This window comes from Salvia miltiorrhiza, chromosome 3 (genome assembly GCF_028751815.1).
Source record: "Salvia miltiorrhiza cultivar Shanhuang (shh) chromosome 3, IMPLAD_Smil_shh, whole genome shotgun sequence".
In the NCBI taxonomy this organism is placed as follows: Eukaryota; Viridiplantae; Streptophyta; class Magnoliopsida; order Lamiales; family Lamiaceae; genus Salvia; species Salvia miltiorrhiza.
Window position 1 is genome coordinate 38,064,306 of NC_080389.1, and position 23,924 is coordinate 38,088,229.

At 39.6% G+C, this 23,924-nt stretch overlaps 1 protein-coding gene across 1 annotated transcript; it reads left to right on the plus strand.

Moving 5' to 3' along the window:
- Positions 1–1,209: 1,209 nt before the first annotated feature.
- On the plus strand, positions 1,210–1,554 carry LOC131018760 (uncharacterized). The gene has a single exon (XM_057947464.1). The coding sequence runs from the start codon at positions 1,210–1,212 to the stop codon at positions 1,552–1,554; it is 345 nt and encodes a 114-aa protein (XP_057803447.1).
- Positions 1,555–23,924: the final 22,370 nt, after the last annotated feature.

Here is a 23,924-nt window from a genome sequence, read left to right on the forward strand (position 1 = left end):
CTATTTAAGCACAAAACAATCATCAAACACTCAGTTTCCTATAAAATTAACATCATAAGAACATTAAAAACCATGGAAACATGAGTGTTATTACATGCATATGAATTAAGCTCTGCCGAGCTCAGCTCTGCCGATCTTAGCTCTGCCCAGGCTAGCTCTGCCGAGCGTAGCTCTGCCAAGTTCAGCACTGCCGATTCCAGCTCTGACAAAGTCAGCTCTGCCGAGCTCAGCTCTGCACAGCTCAGCCCTGCGAGCGCTGTACCTTGGTATGCTGATATAGTTAATTATTTAGTATGTGGTGTATTGAGGCCTGAGCTGACATCGCAGGAGAGGAAGAGGTTTTTAGCACTGTGCAAGCACTATTATTGGGAGATTCCTCACCTCTTCAAGCTTGGAAAAGATGAAGTCATTCGACGGTGCATGCCGGCAGAGGAGCAGCAGCAAGTTCTGTAAATGTGTCACGAAGATCATTGTGGTGGACACTTTGGGGCGCAGAAGACAGCACACAAAGTTCTTCAATCAGGTTTGTTCTGGCCTTCAATTTTCAAAGATGCACATATGTTTACTCTTGCGTGCGATAGGTGCCAGAGAGTAGAAAATATCGGCCGAAGGAATGAGATGCCTCTCCATAGCATATTAATTGTCGAAATTTTTGATGTGTGGGGCATTTATTTCATGGGGCCATTTCCTACTTCGCATGGGTTTCAATATATCTTGCTTGTTGTAGATTATGTGTTCAAATGGGTTGAAGCTATTCCCACGCGGACATGTGATGCTAATGTTGTGCTTAAGTTTGTGCAAGAGAACATTCTTTGTAGATTCGGATTTCCCAGACCTATCATTAGCGATGGAGGCAAGCACTTTTGCAACAAGTTGTTTGCAAAACTCATGAAGAAGAATGGGATCACGCACAAAGTGGCATCACCATATCACCCGTAGACCTCTGGACAAGCTGAGACAAGCAATCGGCATATCAAAGGCATTTTGGAGAAGACAGTGTAACCCTTGCGCAAGGATTGGTCTGCAAAGCTAAATGATGCTCTCTGGGCGTACAAAACTGCTTTCAAGGGCGTGCTTGGGATGAGTCCGTACCGTCTCGTTTATGGCAAGGCCTGCCATCTGCCGGTGGAGATTGAGCACAAAGCTTACTGGGCAATAAAGGCTGCCAATTATGATTTGGACTCTGCCGTGAAGTAGCGCACGCTGCAAATGGAGGAGTTGGATGAGCTACGCAATGAGGCGTATGAAAGTGCAAGGATTTACAAGGACAAAGTGAAGCGGTTGCACGATCGTCGCATTTCTCACAAGAAGCACTGTCCCAGAATGAAGGTGCTATTGTTCAATTCTAGACTAAAGTTGTTTCCGGGCAAGCTGAAATCTAGATGGAGTGGTTCAATTTTACTAAAGGAGGTGTTTGAGCATGGTGCTATAGAGGTGTTTAATGAGAATACGAAGGAGAGTTTAAGAGTGAACGGCCATAGAGTGAAGTCGTACTATGAGCACCAGAGCCCGCCGATGGTGGTGGAGTCTCAAGCTCTGCACGATCCTCATTGATGGTCAGAACTGAAGTCGGGCTAGCGACTCTAAAACTAGCGCTTGGTGGGAGGCAACCCACCGTTGGTTTATTTTAGTTTTTGTTTTTCTTGTTCTTTGTTTTTAGTTTTTTGTGTTGTTTTCCTAGTTTTGGTTGCTTGTGCGGATGCTTTGATGTTTTGGGTGTTAATGTCCTTGTTTTCAGCGCTACATTTTCTACTCTGACTTTGCCGTCAGAGCTGAAAAAGCCAGCTCAGCACTGGCCAAATCTGTATCTCTACTCTGAAGAAAGCCAGCGCTGCACGTCTACTCTGACTCTGTCGTCCAGAGTCAGAGCTGAAATTCCACTCTGCAGATGCCAGCGCTGACATTGCCGCTCTGCACATTGCCGCAAATTCTCACTTTGCGCCGCCTCTCACAGAGCTTATGCTTTTCAATGCCGATAATCAGGGATGTTTTTCTAACTCTTCTTATTTCTTTTGTGCCCTGGGGACATGGCATGCTTTAAGTGTATGGAGGGGGAGGGGGGTATTTTGTTGTGCTTATGCTTTCCATTAGGCGAGATTGGTCTCTTTATGCTCAGTTTTTTCTTGGATACTTGCCAATTTTTATGAATTTGTGGAAGAGAAGATGGTTTTCGATGTGATTTTTCGGGTTTGTGTTAGAATGGTGGTTATTCTTGTTTTATTCTTAATATATGTTTCTTGTTTGTGCAAAGAATTATGAGTTTTGTTGCAACACGATTGTAAGTAAGTAAAACGTGATTTGTCCGGTAGATGCTAGAAGGAGTGTTGTCATTGTGATTGCCTACGATCGTATCCTTATCTGTGAATAATGCTGGACGAATTGCCAGTTCTAAAAATGCCAGCTCTGAAACATCTGGCCAGCTCTGAAACGTGACAGCTCTGAGTCTCTGTTCCTCTAGTCTAACTATGAGCATGGGAAACCACGTGAAAAGACTTTGGATTACATCTAAATGGTTTTTATTTCATGAATTATGGCTCAACTGTCGAAAACTTAAGCACGCAAAGTGTAAAAATGGTGATATTGATTATAAAGGCGATCTTATTAGGGAACTCACTTCTAGCGGAGAATTGGGATCTGATCGAATTACTTATATTACTGTTTTGTTGCTTCTTAAACTTTGAGTTACTTGCATGATCGAGAGATGTGTGTTGATTGTAAAATTTGGAATTGACTTGTTGAATGTTTGGATGGAAATAAGCATCAGTTGAAACCAATTTCTTCCTAGGATTCATATTGATTTTGCTTCAGGACAAGCAAAAGGCTAAGTGTGGGAGGGTTGATTTATGCTTAATTGTTCTAATTTTAGGGGTTTCCATGTGCATATTTTAAGTTATATATTCTGGAAATTGGTGCGTTTTATGGTTTGTTTTATGCTTTGCAGGAGACTTAGGTTTTATAGATGGAAGAGTGTAATTTTGGAGATTTTGGATGAGAAATGCGCACTCTAGCGTCAGAGTCGAAAAGCCTGTGTTAGAGCTGAAAAGCCCGCTACAGAGCAGAGCAGAGAAGCTCGCCAGAGCGAGGATAGCTCTGTAGGAGAGCAGAGCCGACTTGCAGAGTCAGAGCCGAAATCTTCAGAGCTGAACTTCCCTAGCAGAGCTAAAATCTCCAGAGCAGAACAAACTTATCAGAGCTAAAGCATCAGAGCTAAATTATCAGAGCTGACTTACGCGCCAGAGTAAACTCGGCAGAGCAGAGCTAACATATTCAGAGCTGAACTTTGCCAGAGTCAACTTATGCAGAGCTGATTTTTCAGCTCTGCACTTGTCGCAGCCCGTCGTCTAGCCAGTGATAGCCTAGACCGGGTATCGATACGACTAAAATGAATGAATAAAGGATAATAGACACTAAACTGAACATTGGGCGGAAGCTCACATCAAAACATGCTAAGGCAATGCATCATAATTCGGTTCAAGGGTATAAATGTCAACATCTTTATAACTTCTCCGATATCAGGAATTTTAAGAACAAAAACAAAGCAGGTGTAGTTCATTTTTTTATAAGGAAGCAATATATTCAGAGTATTGCAGCAAAAGATGAATCGATTATATGTATGAAGACATATAACCGCGAGTATATGACTTGATTCTAAAGAAACAAAGTATCTTATCGTTAAGGTTTTATCAACATTCAAAAAGAGAATAAAGTGTATCATCCTTAGGACTCTAACATCCAAAAAGGAAAGCAGCAAAGAAAGTTCATCAATGAAACAATCCCCGCCAGCACCAGTCTAATCTCACTCCATTGCTTAGCCTGCACATTTAGAAATATATGCAGGGCGTGAGTATATAATACTCAGTGGGCAAACGCCGAAAAATATGAAAGGAGCTCTTAGAGCTATAGGTTTGAGACTTGCCACATCTCAGCAATACACAGGAATAATTAACGTAAATGAACCTGTGTAAGCAGTTTAAAAAAATCATATCATCACAATTGAATGAAAGAACAATCGACAGCTGTCTAAAACTAAGCAAGTATGTACCACATTTACAACTCATCCTCATCTCATCAAAGGTACTAAGAAGTAGGCCTCCGTCTCAAGTACCGTGACCGGCCGACCCAAAGACGGCTCGCGGTCACCTCTGTGCACAAAATCCCTGCTTGTGGCAGGACCGAATTCGTCTCATCTCAACAGTAGAGGGTAACATACAGGTTCAGCATCAAAAATTGGCAAGTCAAACAGTTCTCAAACATCATTAAAACATGCTCTATTTTTACACTGACTCAACTTCAAAATTTAATCTGTTCTGACTTCGACATCTCCTGGACTCGAGACTCATACCGAAAGAAAGATCTTCGAGTCTAGTTTCATATAAAAAAAAGTAGAGTCGAAAAGTCCAATTGGTTTGAGAGATATGACATTTTTACCACGATCTACCATTTCTGGCAGTTTTGTGCAACCAAAAGTTACAATTTTTTGAAAAAAAGTAAATATTGTCAAACTGGGCTAACCTTTGGTGGATATCTAGCTAACACAATAAGGTTGATACCATAAAAATTTGGAAAGCTAGATCACACAGGAAGCTACTGCAATGAATGACTCTTTCCCCTGTTCTCTGAAATTCTCGGTAGTAATGTGCAGTTTAGGTTTTGCATTTTAAAGAAATATCAAACAAAGTTTAAATGGCTTGAAATTTTACCAGGGTACGCAAGACTCATGTAGGACTTGCTATAAAATTTTCAAAGCTATTTGACATCGACAAACCGTCGATCACAGTAGGTCAGTGGGCCTACGAAATTTTTCACTTCTCAACCTCAATCTTCAATCTCATCCATCATTAATCATCTAGATCATCTCATTAACTCAAATTCATCATCAATACATCAATTGATCCATAGGATCTCCACATCTCAATTTTAGGTAAACTAACCTAATAGAAAATCTATATCTCATGGCTAATCTTACCGGCCGTGTAGTCTCTCTTTGTCTGCTCACGGCGACGGCGTCTAACCGGCCGTGTTGCTTTTCTTTTTTCTTCTTTGGGTTGTTTCTTTTCTGGGTTGGCTGTTGGCGACGGCGTCTCACCGGCCTTCGGCCTCCCGTTTTTGTGTTTTTGTTGTTTGGTGGGGCTAGAGCCGAGATTGTTTGGGGACGATGGTTAGGCCGGAGTTCCCGAAACTCTCTCTTCCGCTCTTCTCCTCCTGTTCTTTTTCGTCTTTTAGACGGGTACACTTTTTCCTTTTTACGGTTTTTCCCACTGGGTTTTCCGTAAAAGGGTTTTAATGAGGCTCGGCCCTTAGTCTGCTTTTCTTGTGCTTTCAAGGTTTCTTTTAGGTTCTTTTTCTTTTTTCTAATAAATGCATTTTAATAATCAAGATATTCATATATATCAACCCAATAATCATCAATCATCATATAACTCAAGTCAATTCAAGAAAATAAACAACAAAATTTCGTAGGGTTTCAAGCCCCAAATTTTCGAAAATTTCATAGAAATAAGTTGGGTGATTTTCTTGATCAATCATGATCATATACTCATTCACATATCATTAATATGATAAAAAAAAAATAATCTAAGATCACTTACCCAAGATCAATCAAAGAACCAAATTTTCCTTTCTCACTCTTCGAACCCAACTCCACGGTTTCTTGAGATCTTCAAGAATTGGAAGGTGCTTATGTTGATTTGGTGGAGGATTTGATCTTGATGTGAACTTGGAAGCTTTGGTGATTTAACTATGGTGATCTTTGATGGAAAATTCGAAAGAGAGAGAGAGAGAGTTTGGAAGAATGCCGAGATTGATGAAGTGTGATGGAGTGCAATGAATTTAGTCTTGCAATGGAAGGGTTTAGGGACAATTACTATTCACAATTTAATGCAATGTTTCCCCTAATCTCTACATCTTAATCCATTCTTCATCCACACGGCCACTTGTCCCTCTCTCATGTAGAGTTAGGAATTAAACACATGCTCATAAGCCGCCCAGTCCTGCCACTCGGGTGGCAGCTGCGGAATCAAGTGTCTGATGGCCTCAGCCTCATCAATCCTGTGGGTACTAGCCTCCAACCAACGACGGTGGTAGAGTGCTAGAAACTCTCCAAGCGTATCGTCCTCTCTCAGTCCAGTAGATCTGACCAACAGCGCATCGCCTCACTATGTCATCTCTGCATTGCCGTCTCTTCTCGACTCTGCATCCTGTAATATAAAATATCATGTCCATTAGAAAATGGATAACAAACTTACTTGGTACATCTCAATCAACAACATACTCATCCTCATTTGGTACGGTGGGGCATCGGCTATACTAGCCTCAACATCTCTCCTCATATTCCACAACAACTGTCTCATCTCATAATCCATCACCTCAAACAATTTCGCCATCAAAACAGTTCATAACTCATTAGTGACTGAAACTCAACTCTCAACAGGAAAGCAACAAAGAAACATCATCAACCTCTTACCTCGTTAAGCCGGAGGAGATGGGGTGTTTGGGTTTTGTTTCGAACTGACTCTCAAACTAGCCTAGAAATTCAAGTTAGACTAGTACTCAACTCAAAGATGAAAGCAATCAAAGGTTTAACTCAATCAAGTAATAGACTCAAAGCAGACGAACTGCTTCTGATACCACTCTGTCGCAGCCCGATCTCAACGCTAGTAATAGCGGAGTCCGAGTATCGATACGACTATAATAAAAGAATAAAAAGACAAGAAGAACTAGATTGAACATCATGCGGAAGCTCACATCAAAGAATGCTAAGGCAAGGCATCATAAATTAACTCAAGGGTATAAACGTCAAAATCGTCATATCTCCGTAAATATAAGGATTTTCAAGAACAAAAATAGAGCAGGTATAGCTCATTTTTCATAAGGAAGCATAATATTCAGAGTATCGCAGCAAAAGGTAAATCGATTATATGTATGAAGACATATAACCGCGAGTATATCGCTTGATTAAAAAGAAAACAAAGTATTTCATCGTTAAGGTTTTATCAACATTCAAAAGGAAAGCAAAGTGTATCATCGTTTGGACTCTATCAACAAAAGGAAAGCATCAAAGAAAATTCCTCAACAAAACAATCCCTGCCAGCACCAGTCCAATCTCGCTTGAACGCTTAACCTGCACATTTAGAAATATATGCAGGGCGTGAGTATATAATACTTAGTGGGCAAACGCCGAAAAATAAAAAAGGTGCTCTTAGAGCTATAGGTTTGAAACTTGCCACAACTCAGCAATACACAAGAATAAACTTAGTGTAAATGAACCTGTGTAAGCAGTTTTAATAATCATGACATCATAAAGAAACGACTGCAGTCAAAGATCTCAACATGTATGCACTACATCTACAACTCATCATCATCAAAGGTACTGAGAAGTAGGCCTCCCTCTCAAGTACTATGACCGGCCGACCCGAAGACGGCTCATAGTCACCTCTGTGCACAAAATCCCGCTTGTGGCAGGATCGAATTTGTCTCATCTCATCAGTAGAGGGTAACATACAGGCTCAACATTAAAAATTGGCAAGTCAAACAGTTCTCAAACATCATTTATCTCAAATTATTTGATAAACTCATAACATCATCAAAACATTTTAGAAAGCTCGTATGATATAAGAATACTCAAAATATTGCCCACCTGAAGTCCTTCGCTTAAGCTCGGAAAGAAAACAGGCGACTTACTTCTTCGTCTCGCTCGGGCCTTCATATATCATCATCATCGTCATCGAAGGTTCATGTGATAAAATAAACCTCAGTTAGAAACTCATTTACTAAAATCCAATCTCGTCTCAAACTATAACCTTATCACTCAAACTTCTATTTACCCAAATAAATCTCAATCCCTAGGTATACTTAACTCCTAAGGATTCTTAAGTCTTACTCTCGACTTAACACTCAACTCAGATTAAACTCATAGCAAACAAGCACATAGACATGCGTAAGCACAATAAGCATATAACTTCACACTTAGACATGTCATCATTCTGCATTTTCACAGATTAAAGACCTCACCAGACTCGGTACAGAACTCCATTGGATTCGGAACTTATATCATTAGAAACCTCATTGAGTCTAGTTTCATTCAAAAAAAAGTAGGATGAAAAACTCCAAGTAATTTAGGAGATATGACTGTTTTTCTACAGTCTACCATACTTGGAAGTTTTGAGCAATTGGAAGTTTTGATTTTTGAAAAATAGTAAACGTTGCCGAAAAGGCTTGAAATTTTAACAGTATGCTCAAGACTCTCATATATACTTCGCGAAACAGTAGGTGCAAAAGAGTTGCAAAACGACTCCACATTCAGCAAATAAGCAAACATGCTCAAAGATACTCAATTACTACAAATGGCCTCATGCATCACATAACTCAATACATTTGCATAGATTCTCCCTTATGCAAATTAAACTCAATCAAAATTTAAATAGTCAAAGCTTGACCAAACCAAACATTATTAAACTCTAATATCATGCTCAAACTCCATACTTCTTTAATGAAAACTCTGCAAAACTCATATTAAACTCTTATAACGCTCAAGAACATCAGAACAAAAATATTTGACTCATTAGACTCGGCTCGGTGGCCAGAGCAGAGCAGAAAAGCTCAATAGAGCAGAGCATAAAAAGCTCGACAGAGCAGAGCTGAAAAGCTCGACAGAGCAGAGCTAAAGGACTCGGTCAGAGCAGAGTAAAATGACTCGGTCAGAGTAGAGCTAAATTACTCGGCAGAGCAGAGCTGAATAACTCGGCAGAGCAGAGTAGAATAGCTCGCCAGAGCAGAACAAAAATAGCTCGGCAGAGCAGAACAAACATAGCTCGGCAGCGCAGAGTAAACATAGCTAGGCAGAGCAGAATAAACATAGCTTGGCAGAGCAGAACAAACATAGCTAGGCAGAGCAGGACAAAAACATCAATTAACAACTTTAGGCATAGATACACATATACCACATTTTTCATCAAACTAACTCACATCAACATCCTCAAATTACATAATAATCTCATGCTCATCATCAATTCCTCATTTAAGACATAAACTCAAAGATTTTCCAATTTTAGGTCAAACTATACTATGTAAAAATTTGCATCTCAAGACCATGCTTTGCAAAACACACATCAATCATCATCAAACATCACATAGAACATATTTCTTACCCCAATTTGAGAAAAGAACAAGAAAGATTTTGAAGGGTATGAACTCCCAATTTTTGAAAATTAGAGGAAAAAGAGTAGGGGTTGTTTTCATGCTTCAATCTTCCATATAAACTCACATAGAACATCATAGAAGCTAGATCTATGCAACTAAAGATCACTTACCCAAGATCAAACAAAGAAATAAATTTTCCTCTCTCAAAGCTTCAAGACTAAACCTCCAAGGATCTCTTCGATTTTAGGGAGTAGAAAGTGTTTAGGCTAGATTTAGAGGAGGATTTTGCTCTTGGTATGAATCTAGGAAGCTTTGGAGGTCTTCATCAATGGTGATTGATGTTCATGGAGGAAAAATCGGGAGAGAGAGAGAAAGTGAGGGACGAAAATGATGTGTGAGGGAGAAGTGAGAGAAGCCTTGACTTGCTAAGGAAGGATAATTAGGGACAAGGTACTATTCATCATTAATGCTTGGTCTCCCATAAGCTCTACACACTAATCTCTACACTCTCTCATCCAATCCACTCCACACTTCCACCACTTGCCACTTATCAAAGGAAAATAAGCACATGTCTTAAAAGAAATAATCTCATTGGGAATTATATCTAGTGTAGAAATTTCAGTCATGGAAAAATTAGTCACTAATTAATGATATGTTATAGCACAAAACTCTTGTGACCAAAATTTAAAATAAATATAGCATTAATACTTAGTGCACTTACTCAATTTATAAAATTCCTCATTTTTGGAAAAATAATTTGAAAACATAATTTTGGAAAAATTTATAAATCGGCATTTTTGATTTTTCGGTAAAATAAATCTCGTTTGTTTTGAAAATCCAAAATAAAACTCTCATGCTATCATTCACAAAAAAAATCATAATCACTCACTCATAAATGCGCACGTAGCAAAAAGTCACATAAACAGTCAAACATTTAATCTCACATAACATCACATCAAGACAAACCACATTCAACGACAAACAAAACATCTCTCACATCGACTCTTCTCTATAGAGGTTCTCGCTCTTTTTCTCAACTCCATTTCTAACTCATTGTTCCTATTAACATAATAGGTCAGTCAGTCTCACCGATAGTCCTATATCCGGTAACTCTATTCCCGGTAGTCAAAAATAAAATAAAATCTCAACTCAATTCAATCAACTTCTCTATCTCAACTCGTTTTCTCAAAGCTATGCACTTTCTAACTTCGTCATCAGATTCTAACAACTCATATCTCTATCTTTAAGGAAACTCTATCTCGTCTAAGATAATCAAAAATCTAATATCTCATAATCTCAGTACTCTCAATAGTGTCAAGACACTATTTCTAATAAAGAAAAGTACGGGGTGTTACATCCCGAGACGATGGAGGACTGATGAGCTCAAGAGAAAGCGGCTGAGGTGGGTAAAAGCTAAATTCATTAAAGGAGCAAGGAGCAGCATCACTTCACGCAAGTTCCTGTACGAATTCCTGAAGAATCCCAATGAAGGGGCTGGCATATAAGGGCTGTGCGGGAATAGGATCGGTGCAAAGGCCAACCGCGAACTATTGGATCCCCCGATCCAGAGCTGGATACCACCAATCAGGGCTGCTCGGGGCTTTAGCGTCAACGCCTTACTTGGCGTACAACGTGTCATTATCAATCGACTGCATTACGGCTGGTAGATCTAGCTTGGACACTTGCTCTGGAGTAGCTCTTACCATAGCAGCAACTTTTCGTCTATTCAGTTATAAGAAAAGCCATGGTGGGAGCAAACTTGCACATGAAATCAGGGGTCTTGTGGTAAGCCTCTAATGTCCCTTCAAATATAATCTTCAGGAACTGGTGGCCGTGGGGAGATAGGAAAAACTCCAGCCTCTGATCTCGAGCACCGAAAATGTAACCCTCTCGATGGGCCCTGATACGTGATTCCCTCCACCTCTTCTTAGACTCCTGATATTCCCTTGAGTAACGGGCCTTGAATCGGTACACCTGCACGGGGAAAAATTTCCAAAAATTTATTTTATAAATCATTCTTAAACCAATTATTCAAAAAATTAATTCACATAAACAAGTTATGCCATTTTATTTCATTTTTCATATATAAGCTCAATTCATCTTCACTAAGCCACATATAGGCATCTTTAATTCATATCGCATCTCATAATCAAAATGTTATTCAATTCACTCTTTCTGCACTACCTTAACTTAAGAGAATAAACTGTTTCTCCTCGGAACTCTCCTGGGTTCGAGACTCATATTATTGGAAGCTAACTCACTTCAATCCTCATCAAAAACCTTTAATCATTATTCTAATCCATCAAAAATCATACCGACACTCTCATAAACTCATAGTCATAATCAAATCATCACTCACTCCATGAACTCCAAACTTCTCAATATCATATAAACTAACTCATCCAAAAATTCACATATCAATCTAAATCCATTCTTTACATGTAGAAATGGACTAAATAGGATCTCAATAGCATGAATATAATCTCAATTTAAGATTAGATGATGAAATTTTTTTGAAGGGTATGAACCCTAATTTTCGAAAAAATGAAAAGAGAAATAAGTGGATTTTCATGCTATTTTCATACATATACATGCTTATATAACTCAAATATGATTAGATTTAAATAAATCTTACACTTACTCAATGATTTTTGAGTAGAAAATGAAAATATCCTCTTGATTTCAAGCTTAAAAAACCTTCCATAGTTGCTCTTGATTTGAAGTGTATAGATGTTTAGAGCTCGTTTTAATGGAAGCTTATGGTATAGAAATGATCTATGATGCTTTGTATATGATCATCAATGGAGGATGATGAAGAAAATTGAGAGAGAAAGAGGTTGAGAGGGGACGGCACATTTGGGGAGAGAAAGAGAAATAATTTATTTTATTTACGTCCTTTGCTTAACCTCCAAGCATAACTTATAATATTTAATTAATTGCCACACATGCTTAAATTAGCAAGTGGAGACCAGAGCTGAACAACTCAGAGGCAGAGACCGAGAGCAGAACAACTCTGACGTCAGAGCAGAGACCAGAGCAGCTCAGAGGCCAGAGCAGAGTAGCTCGGACCAGAGCAGAGACACCAGAGCAGAGACAAGAGCATCTCAGAGGCAGAGTAGAGTAGCTCATACCAGAGCAGAGATAAGAGCATCTCTGAGGCAGAGCAGAGTAGCTCATACCAGAGCAGAGACAAGAGCATCTCTGAGGCAGAGCAGAGTAGCTCATACCAGAGCAGAGACAAGAGCATCTCAAAGGTCAGAGTAGAGTTTGGCGCTGCGCGGTCTTTTGGTAAGCAATAGGGGTGCTTACGGCGACGGCGTATAACCGGCCCTTTTTTTAAACGCAGTTTATAAAGCAAGTGGCACAATATCTCCAAGCTTTAATATATAATAATCATGTATCTCACATGCTTCCATATAATCATGTACCAAAACTGTGTAGTATAGGGTAGTAAAATAATTTAAGGCACATGTCTCATAATAAAATCATTACCCAACATCAAATAATTGTGTGACTAAAAATAATTATAATAATAATTAGTACACACATAATTCACTCCTCATCTATCTCAGAAAACTTAATTCCGAGAAATTCCGTTAGGAAAATTTTTAACTCTATTTGATTATTCAACGATTACAATATATCTCGTTGGTTACTCGTTTTTAAAAAAATTCTCGTGTGCTATAATACTCAAGGAAAACATATGCATTCAATCATAGTCACACATGTATCAAGTAGGTCACATAAAAGTCATTTAAATATTCTCACTCAATTTAAATCGGTGAAATCCTAACGTTAGAGAAAATCTAACGTCAACTCAATCATCTCACTATTTCAATTCTTCTTTATTGTGATTCTCACTTACTCTCATCGACTCTATTTCTAGTCGAGTATCCTCTTAAACTCTACACTCTAAACCATCTCAAAATAATTATGCTTCCTCTATTGAAAATAGAATCTATATCCTCATCCCAGTTAAATCAGCGCATCTCTATCAAAACTCATTCTTTCAAAGTAATTCATTCATTGGTTCCATCATCAGAATTCTAGAATACTCATATCTCAATCTATTGAAAAACTTCATCTCGGTCTTAAACTACTGCTAATATCTCATTGCTCATAATAGTGTCTCGATCCTATCAATCATAGGGTAAAAATACGGGGTGTTACATCCTACCCCCCTTAAAAAAAATTCGTCCCGAAATTTGAGTTACTCAGCTTCGGGAAAAAAAACTCAGAGTACTTCTCTTTCATCTTCTCTTCAAGTTCCCAAGTTGCTTCTTCTTGGTCGTGATATCTCCATTGGATCTTCACCGAAGCAATTGTCTTATTTTGCAATTGTTGAATCTTTCTGTCCAGAATAGCTTCAGGTCTCTCTTCATAGCTCAAATCTGGGTCCAGGGGCACTTCTTATTGGTGAATGACGTGTTTTGGATCAAACACTTATTTTCTCAGTTGAGACACATGTAAAACATCGTGGTCGTTCGCAAGGCTCGAAGGCAACGCAAGTCTGTAGGCAACAGGGCCTACTTTCTCTAGTATATCTTACAGTTCTATGTATCTCGGTTTGAGCTTTCCTTTGACTCCAAATCGATGCACTCCTCGAGATGGGGAAACTTTCAGAAAGACTTTTATCTCCCACATCGAATTGAATCTCTGTCCTTCTGGTACCCGCATAAAATTTTTGGCGGTCTCATGCTTCTTTGATTCTTTGTCGAATATGTCGAACAATAGTGATCATCTCTTCTACCGCTTCGGGTTTAGGTACCTTTCTCTCTATAACTTTATTCTAATCAAGCGGGGATCTGCACTTCCTTCCGTAGAGGGCTCCGTATGGGCCCATGTTGATAGTTGATTGAAAACTATCATTATACGCAAACTCAAATAGGGGTAGAACTTGCTCCCATTGGTTTCCTCTATCTAACACAATAGTTCGGATCATAATTTCCAAAACTTGTATAGTCCTCTCGAACTATCTATCTATCTATCTATTTGCAGATGAAGGGCTGTACTAAAATTCAATTTAGTACCTAACTTCTTTTGCATACTCATCTAAAATTGTGAGGTAAATTTGAAATCTCTATCAGATGAAATCGTCATTGATACACCATATTGTCGCACTATCTTGTGAACGTAGATCTGAGCTAGCTTGTCAGACCCATAGGTAATCGAAATCGGTATGAAAAGTGCACTCTTCGTCAGTCTATCAACGATTACTCAAATAACAGTGTTCTTCTCCTCGATTTTGGCAATCCGATGACAAAGTCTATAGCTATGTGATCTCACTTTCATTCAGAAATCTCTAGCGGGCTTAAATTGCCATAAGGTAGTTGATACATCGTCTTCACTTGTTGATACGTCAAACCTCTTTCTACGAAAGATGTTATTTCTCGCTTTATGTATTCTCATCAGAACGTTGTCTAATTGTGCTTCGTCGATGTACGATATAGGGTGTGTCATAAGCTTCGCTCATAATTTCATTCTTCAACTTTTCCTTATCAGGTACACGCAATTTTCCTTATACAGGATGGCATTATCTGCCACTTCTTCGTAACCTTCTACCTTCTCAGTTTGAATCTTCAATCGCATCTTCTCAAACTTCTCATCCTCTCATTGCACTATGATAATCTTTAATCGCAATTTAGGTGTGCTGCTCAGCATAGCAATTATAATCTCCGTCGTTTGAGGCGATATTACTACCTCCAAGTTCATCCTCTCGAATTCTCTGATCAGGTCCTTCTCTTGGTTAAGGAGAAATCCTAACTGTACTGATTCTTTCTATTCAACGCATCAGCTACGACATTAGCCTTCTCGAGGTGGTAATTTATTCCAGATCATAATCTTTTACTAACTTGACCATCTTCTCTGTCGCTGATTATAATCATTTTGCTCAAGGAAATATTTGAGACTCTTGTCATTTGTATATATATATCTCGCACCGTACTCCGTAGAGATGGTGTCTCCAAATCTTCAAAGCATGATTTACTGCTATCATTCATCTTGTGTGGTCTGAGTTGTCGTGAAGCATAAGCTATCACTCTCTCGTCTTGCATAAGTATACATCTTAGACTATTCTTTGATGCATCCATATAGACAACATACTCTTTATCTACCCTCGGTATAGCTAGCACTGGGGCAATAATAAGTCTCCTCTTCAATTCTTAAAAACTCTGCTCACACTCGTCAGTCCATTCAAACTTGACTTCCTTCTTTAGCAGGTACATCGTTGTCTTAACAATTGTTTAAATGCCCTCAATAAATCTCTGGTAATAACCTGTTAATCCTAGAAAAACTGTGAATCTCGTGCGGCGTAGTTGGTGATCTCCATTTTTGTACCGCTTGTGCTTTCGCTGGGTCTATCTCAATTTCTCTCGCAGAGACAATACGGCCTAGAAAATTGACTTCTTCAAGCCAAAACTCGCATTTGCTAAATTTAGCATAACTCTTATCAGCTCGCAATCTCAAACATAATCCTTAAATGTTCTTCGTGTACATCAAAATATCGTCCATGAAAACAAACACGATCTTAGCTAGGAAGTCGTGGAAAACGCGGTTCATGAGGTCCATGAACACGACATGGGAGCTTATATTGATGCCATATTGCGTACGAAATATCATCTTCGGAGTATCTTCTAATTGCTGGTATCCATTCACAAGTTAATCTTTAAAAAAGACACTCACTCTGTGCAATTTGTCAAACGGTCATCAACTCAAGGCAATGGGTACTTATTTTCCATCATCACCTTATTCGGCTCTCGATAATCGATGCGTAACCTCAAGTTGCCTTATTTCTTCTTTTTTACGAAGAGAACTGGTGCTCCCCATAGGGAAACACTAGGTTAAACGAAACACGAAAACATGGGTTCTGGCTTAAAACACTCATAAACTCAAGTTGTCGATTCGGTGATAGTCCTGGTAAAACGTCAGGAAAAACATCTTCGTGTTTCCACATGACTGGCACGTCGTCAATATTTGCTTTAAATTCCTCACTCTAGTTTAGGTATACAACGTACGCGGTTGTATTCTTCCTTTGCAAAAACTTTCTGGCTTATAGTGCGGATATAATCGGCGCCTTCTTCCGTTTCTCTCAATGTCATAAAAGCGAGTAGGTTCCTGGCCGAGTGGCTAGAATAATATCCGCCTCTCTTCGCATTATACCATCGCACGATTCTCAGCTATCTAATCCATTCTTATTAAAATATCCACGTCTCACATACGCATAAGTATCAGGACTTTAGCTCTAAGGTCCTAGCTCAAATTCTAAGTTAGGACGTACGTGCGTAACCGTGCTAATTCTGCCTATGGGAGTGGTTACCCTTAATTGCTGTTCAGCAGGTTCTACGTTTTGTTCTAACGTATCCACGCAAGCAAAGAAGATAAAGGAATGCGAAGTTCCCATATCGAACAAGATTACAGTGGGTAAGCCCTTTAGCTCTCCTATACTTGACATACTTCCTCGACTTCTGTCCTTCGCTTTCTGATCAATTGCAAACATTCTCTGATGATGCAGTTAATTTGCCTGTAGGGCTGGTGGTTGCCATCCCAACGGATGTGGTCGGTGGGCCATCTGCTGTTGCTATGGCTGTGGTGGCGGTAGAAGTCCCTCCATAGCCTTGAGCTGTGGTTGGAACTGATTCGGTCATCCTCCACTTTCACTTTGTTGGCGATAAGGACATTAATTCGAGTAATGTCCGACCCTTCCGTAGGTGAAACAACCGTTCGATCCGGCCTTATATACATTTAAATGTAGATTGTTACATTTAGGGCATAGCGATATTCTTTGTGATCCATGCGGTGCTGCTGGGACTACAGGTGGTCCAGCATAAGGTCGCTTATCTCTATTTTGTAAATATGATGACGCATTGTGATGCTGCCATAACTTCTTGGGACCTTGACTTCGGTCATTCCACTTTTCCTTACCTTTCTGTCCTTGTCCAGAAAAAAAAAATTGATTTTCCGTTTAAGGGTTCGAGTTTGATTGTGGCACTGAAATTTGACTCATTTTCTCAAGCCGTATTGCCTGTTCCATATCTAGCGCTCTATTCAGTGCTTCAACATACATAAGCGCGCTTTGACTCGCTAAGACAACTCAAATATCTTGCTTCACTTCCATGCAAACTAATTATGACCTCTTCTCGTCTGTATCTACTCGATATGGCATATATCGAGCCAAGTCACGAAATTGACGATCGTACTCGGTTACAGTTTTATCTCCTTGCCTCAGATTAATGAACTACATCTCCTTCTTCTTCCGGTAACTATGTGGTTTCTCCTGATCCATTGAAAGTCGGTGGATTCTATCTCTAAAAGAGCTCTTCTATTCTTCTCTCTTGCTTGGGGGAGGTAGTAGTGGAAAATCTCTTTATTTCTTCCTCTTCCTTCGCTCGGTTTCTATTTCTTCTACTCAACATAATTCACAAATCACAAGGCTCTTACTCAATATCATACTTTTTCCATAATCATCATAAATCGATGTCAAAGACATCGCTCATGTCTATCACTGCAATATCGGAACAATAAATCCAAGCTCCGCTACAGTATAACGACCTTCTGGTCATCATTATATACATATGGAAAAATTGCCTCCTACGAGGACTTTTACGAAAAAGCGGGGCATATGAACAGCAAAACATCTCCTAATACTATTATAACATTATACCTATGCTACACGTTCTAAGTGTTAAACGTTTGTATATCGTTTACTATTGTTTATACAGTACTGGGCGTCTCTATTTATACACACTAGTATGCATCTCTTTATATGCATATATACATACATCTATCTATACCATCTCATGTTCCGTCTACACCTTCTCCAAATACCTTGCTCTTCGCATCGTTAACAAGTACGTCCTCGCTCGGCTCCGTCTTCTCATCTCAATACTCAACGATCAATCGGTACACGCTATCATCATCTGAATCATTGTCAACGTCAGTGTCCACCATCGGCTCAAAGACAGGCGGCTCAGGGACTGGTACCCATGTACCGGCTTCGTCATCAATAGCCCCGTACTGTAGCGGTCGGGTCCGTCCGTGTCCAATGGTCATCTCGGGGTCAGATCCCAAGTCAGCAAATCAGCGCTGGGAAAAAGCCTAAGAGTCAAAATTGAAAAAGGATCAAAATCTCTTAATGGGGACAAAGCCTCAGAAATAACAGGATCCGGGATGACAAGCTCCGGTATGATAAGCTCATGGGCGATATGCTCATGCAAAATAAGTTTATCTGGGAGTGGGGGGTCGTCAACTCCTCCTCCTCCGTGAGCAAGTTCGTCAAAAGGTACACCATACGGTGGTGGTGGTGGCTCATCAAAGGTGAAATAGCGATGACTGATCTTCGCTATAAAACTACTAAAATCTACATATACTACTCTTCTGATCCTCGTTCTCTCAATATACTGTGGCACCAACGAAACTGCCCAGTCTTACTATTCCGGCGGTAAATGCGGATTTAAATGAGTAATGTCTTTAACACCATCGATCCTGCAAAGCGTAGCCTCCAACCATTGTCGGTGGTAGTGTGCCAGGAATTCTCCTAATGTATCGCCTTCTCTTGGCCCATTCTTTGCATCACTTCACCAAGTCGTCGCTGCATCTCGTTCTCGTTTGATACGGTGGTGCATCGGCTACAATAGCCTTAATATCTCTCCATATACTCCACAACCATTGGCTCATCTCTCATTACATCACCTCAAACGGTTCCGCCATCAGAACAATACATATCTCATTAGTTAATCAGGCTCAACTCACTACATGAACGTAGTAAGGAACAACTGTAAAGTCTTACCTCAATAAGCCGGAGGAGATGAGGCGTTGGGGTTTTGTTTCAAACTTACTCTCAAACTTACTCTCAAACTAACCTAAGAATTCAAGTTAGGCTAGACTCAATCTCAAGAACTCAATCTCAAGGACTTAGTCTCAAGGATGAATGGAATTAAAAGGGTTGACTCAACTCAAGGATAATTGAAATCACAATTGTGACCCAATCACGGAGTTTTGACTCAATCAAAGAGTTTTAACTCAATCAAGAAAGAAACTCAGAGCAGACAACCTGCTCTGATACCACTCTGTCGCAGCCCGACGCCTAGCCAGTGATAGCGTAGATCGGGTATCGATATGACTAACTAAATTAATAAGGTAAAGAGAGAAAACTAGATTGAACGTCAAGCGGAAGCAATCACTGAAACGTGATAAATCAAGAAATATGACATCATCATCAATAAAAATATTATTGGCTTCATAACTTCAAAAATATCGGGATTCTCGTCAACATTTACAAAGCGGCTATAGCTAATTACTCACAAAGACTCAGGATATACAGAGTATCGCAGCAAAATGTGTAACACCCCGCCTATTTATATTAAATTTAGAATTATTTTGAACTTAGATTAAGATGATTCACGCCGGATATAAAGAAAATGAATTTATTTTAATTCCAACAAAAGTGATTTCAAAAAAAAAAAAAACATTTGTAAATTTAGTTATTAAATTTATGTGCGTCGCATATTTATTTTAGCATTCAAAACATTTTCACGAGCTTTTAGTCAGCAAACCCTGAAGAATTATTACAGTTTTCATAGTACAACCCGGAAGATTTTTATTTTATTTTATTTTACTCCCACTACTCCCACCCATTTTTTTTTTAAGCTTTCATCTTCCATCTTTTCCACCTCCATGATTAACATCACCATCAAAAGCCTTCCTTTACACATCCTTTTCCACCTCCATGATTAACATCACTACACCCACACCCACCTAACATCCCACTCACACTTCACACGATACTTTGCCCCCCACCAAAATAAACTTTAGCCATAATACTTATTCCCTTCCACTCACTATTTCTCCTACATACCAAGGAACTAAGTGCAGAGCTACACCCACAGAAGTTCAGCTATACCACACGGACATCCCTATCACTTCACTCATTCTGAAAATTTTCATTTGCTCACCAAGATCATTTCGACAGAATCCAGCACACAAGTAAGATTTTTAAATCAGTTTCTTTACATTCGTCCCTATGAATAAGAGCCTTCATTTAAATGGTATTCATATCTATGAACCTTCTTTTCCAGCAAACAAACAGGATCAACACTCACTGAAATTTCTCACAAGGTAGCCATTTGATTTCTTTTACCTCTGCTCATAAATCGAACTTCAAGCTGCAAGCTTGTTCAAAGCTATATACAATTTGATATATACCCAGCAACGCATTTCAAGCATTTCATTAAAATGACATTCATAATCATAAGCATACAATCTGTATATATATATATATATTCATACATTAGAGCATGATTTATAAAAGAAGAAGTAGAGGAGGACGACTTTTTGAAGCTTGGTTTCTCCATGTCTCAGTTCTTGCTTCTAGCTTGTTGAGTGAGTGTTGTGTTTCTTGCTGAGTCGAGTCAAGGAGAGGGTTGTGTTGAGCGAGAGTCGAAGGCGGTGTCACCTGATCTACGGGCGACGGCTGCCGGAGACAGGAGAGAGAGAGAGGCGGAGGCAGCCTTGGAGGCTGTTTTCTGCCGGTTTCAGTAAGGTACGGTCGGCAGCAGTTTCATTTCTGTTCGTCGGACTGAGTTTGGAAAGGGAATGAGAGAGAGTGGTGTGTCGTGGAGGCGGTGGCCTTCATGGTTGCTCGCCGGGCTGATTCCATGAGATTTGAGAGAGAGACGATGGAGGTGGAGGGCTCAGCGGCGGTTGGTGGCGGCAGCTCGTCGCTGCTGCGCCTCCGGTGAGCGTCCGCGGTGAGAGAGCAGTTGAGGGCGAGAGAGCAGTCGAGGGCGAGAGAGCAGTCGAGGGAGGTGAGGAAGAAAGAGAGAGTCAGGGGACGGCGGTCGGGTGGTGGAGTCGGCGCTGCTACCGCCGCCGGAAAAGAGCGAGAGATGAGGGAAGAGGGAGCCGAGAGAGGGAGCCGAGAGAGTTCTGCTGCTGAGTGTTTTTACGTGTGTGTGTGAGTATGTTTCTGTTATATGTGTGTGTGTGTGTGCGGCTGAGGAAGATAAGAGAGTGTAGGGTTGGGCTTTGGGCTTGGTGAGAGTTGGGCTTGGTTTGGGGTTGGGCTTGGTTTGGGGTTGGGCTTGGTTGAGAGGGGGCCGATTTTATTTAGTAGTGGGCTCGAGTCATGGGCCGATTTTTATGAGTATTTGGGCCGAGATTTTATTTATTTTTGTTTCAGTTGGGCTTTTAATTAAAATTTGTTGGGCCTTATTTTATTTAAGGACTTTGGACTGCCTTCAAATTTATTGAAATTGAGCTTTCTTATTTTTTTAATTAATTGAACTATTATTAGTTTGATTAATTTATTTAAAGGATAATTTTCATAATAATATTAAATTATTATTATAAGCATATTTTAAGTAATTTCTTATTATATGCTAAGCATGACATGATTTGCATTATATTTTGCAAAAAGAATATTTATGATTTAATTGGTTTTATTTATAATTCCAATTATAAAAAAAAATATGAGTAAGAATATTGTTGGTGTTCTTAACTCAAGAGAAATGTTTTCAATTATTTATTCATTAAATTTTGAAAACCCGGCTAAGTGAATCATAGAATATTAAGCACTTCACCGTGACTTAAGATTAGATTCAAGGAGACCTATTGAGAATAGATTTCTTGTAGGCTTTGAGCAACAGGAGGATTAGCACTGCTATTCCGATTCAGAGATAAGGTTAAACGACAGGCTTTGCCTAGACAGGTGGGCTTATTTTCCAAATGTATGGTTTAGCTATTGAGCTTAAATGTTTCAATGAAATGAAAACTGTTTATCCGATAAAATATTTTGTGCACTCTGCTCTGTTTAAGGCTCGCATAAGTTAATCGATCGAGGTTCTCTCTTGACCTAACACGTTATTTGAGAATTGTGTACACCTATTAGCTGACCTGGTGGGTTGATCTCCATCGGGCACTAATCATGTATGAGGCGTTATAAGGGTGCTCGACGGGATGTGTTCCGGAGCATTGGGTCCCAAATGGGAACTTGGCTGGGTTACGCCCTCAGTTCGAGTAAGCAGGAGTAATGGATCCGACGGTGGCTAAAAGGTCCGGGATCACAGCGAGTAACGGAAAGGGAGTGTGACAATTGCGCGCAATACAATAAAATGTTTTAACATGCTTAGAAGTTATTTCAATTTAAAACCTTCTAAGTCATGTCAAGTATAATTGGATAAACTGCTCTTATGATTATGAAATGTTTATAAAAATGCTAGCCCACTAAGTACATTAGTACTTAGCCCAAAATTACTTTCAAATGTTTTCAGGTTGATTGGTCGGTGCTGACGGGGCAGAGCTGAGGCTAGGGTTCAACTCCGTATTTTGTCTTCCGCTGTTGCACTAGCTCTTATTTGTCTTTTGTTTCTCCAACTTAAGACTTTTATGTTAAATTCTGAATTATGTTTCTTATCGAGCTTAAACTCTCAACTTCTAGCTCTATGTTATTAACGTTGGTTATCGGAAGCATGAAACCGAACTTGTGATCCTAAGGCTTAGAATGTTGTTGATTGATTAATATCACTTGATTTTTGTCTTCCTTCACTCAAAGGGCGTTCCCCGACTTTTTATCCTATTATTTGAATCCCACAAGGTTCTTTCCTTATTTATTTCTATGATTTTAGTCGCACCTCGATTATAGTTTATTCCTTCAAGAATTGGGGTGTGACAGAATGGTATCAGAGCATAAGTTTTCTTTCATGTCTCTGATAACCGTAAGCTTCTAATGTCGAGTCTAGAATAGTACCTCTAGGCTTCTAAGAAAATTTGTTGACCCTCAGCTCGCCGTCACACTGCCGCAACAAAAGGTACGACTTAAAAATTTCAATGATTTTAAATGCTTTCAAAGTTTTTAAGAAGTGCGCTCTTTCAATGGATGATGTTATATGAATTGCTTATCCCTTTCATATTGTTATTTTGAGCCTTTAACTCATATAACCAATGTATGTATGTATGTCGTGTTTGGGACTACCCGAGCCCTTAACGAATCGATGAATTTATGGTCGAGTTAGATTTCATTAATCTTTCCGGATTAAGAAAATTTTTATGAAAGGGGCATTTATTGTCCATATGTTTAAAGGTTTCAAAAGAAACAAATGATTAAATGAATGAAAAGTTTTATGTTATCGTGTTAGGTCCACTGCCTGTACGATATGAATGATGAGTCTCTTACAAATCGTTTGAGTACTACCCAAGGATACTTTAGAAATGTTAGTCGTGAAAGCTCCGCTTGATCGATTTAAGTAAGGAATGATAAGATAGCAACGTTTAACATAGATATGTTACAACGTAGAAGAAATGTCATGAGATTAAGGTTTCACTTAAGTTATTCCACTTAAGTTTAGATTAGTTTCCACGTAGAACTAGTCTTTCACATGGTTACACTATAGAAGCGATATATCTCGTGTATATCTATATATGTATGTATGTATGTATGTATGTATGCCGAATGAGTCTCTTCGTCTGCTGATTCTCGTCCGTCAATCAGAATGGAAGGTGCACCAAGAGGACGTGGTAGAGGGCGCGGACGTGGCCGTGGGCGCGGTAGGGGATTTGTACCCGAAGAGCCTATTCCACAAGTAGCACCAAATCGCACAGCCGAGGAAAAGTTTCGCAAGGAAAAACCTCCAACGTTTGATGGATTGGGCGAACCTGCGGATGCCGAGAAATAGGTTAGGGCAATAGAACGGATCTTCAACTACATCCGTTGTGACGATGAGGATAAAGTGGCATGCGCAACTTATCAGTTGGTGGACGAAGCTGACTTTTGGTGGGAGTCAGTGAGGCGGACT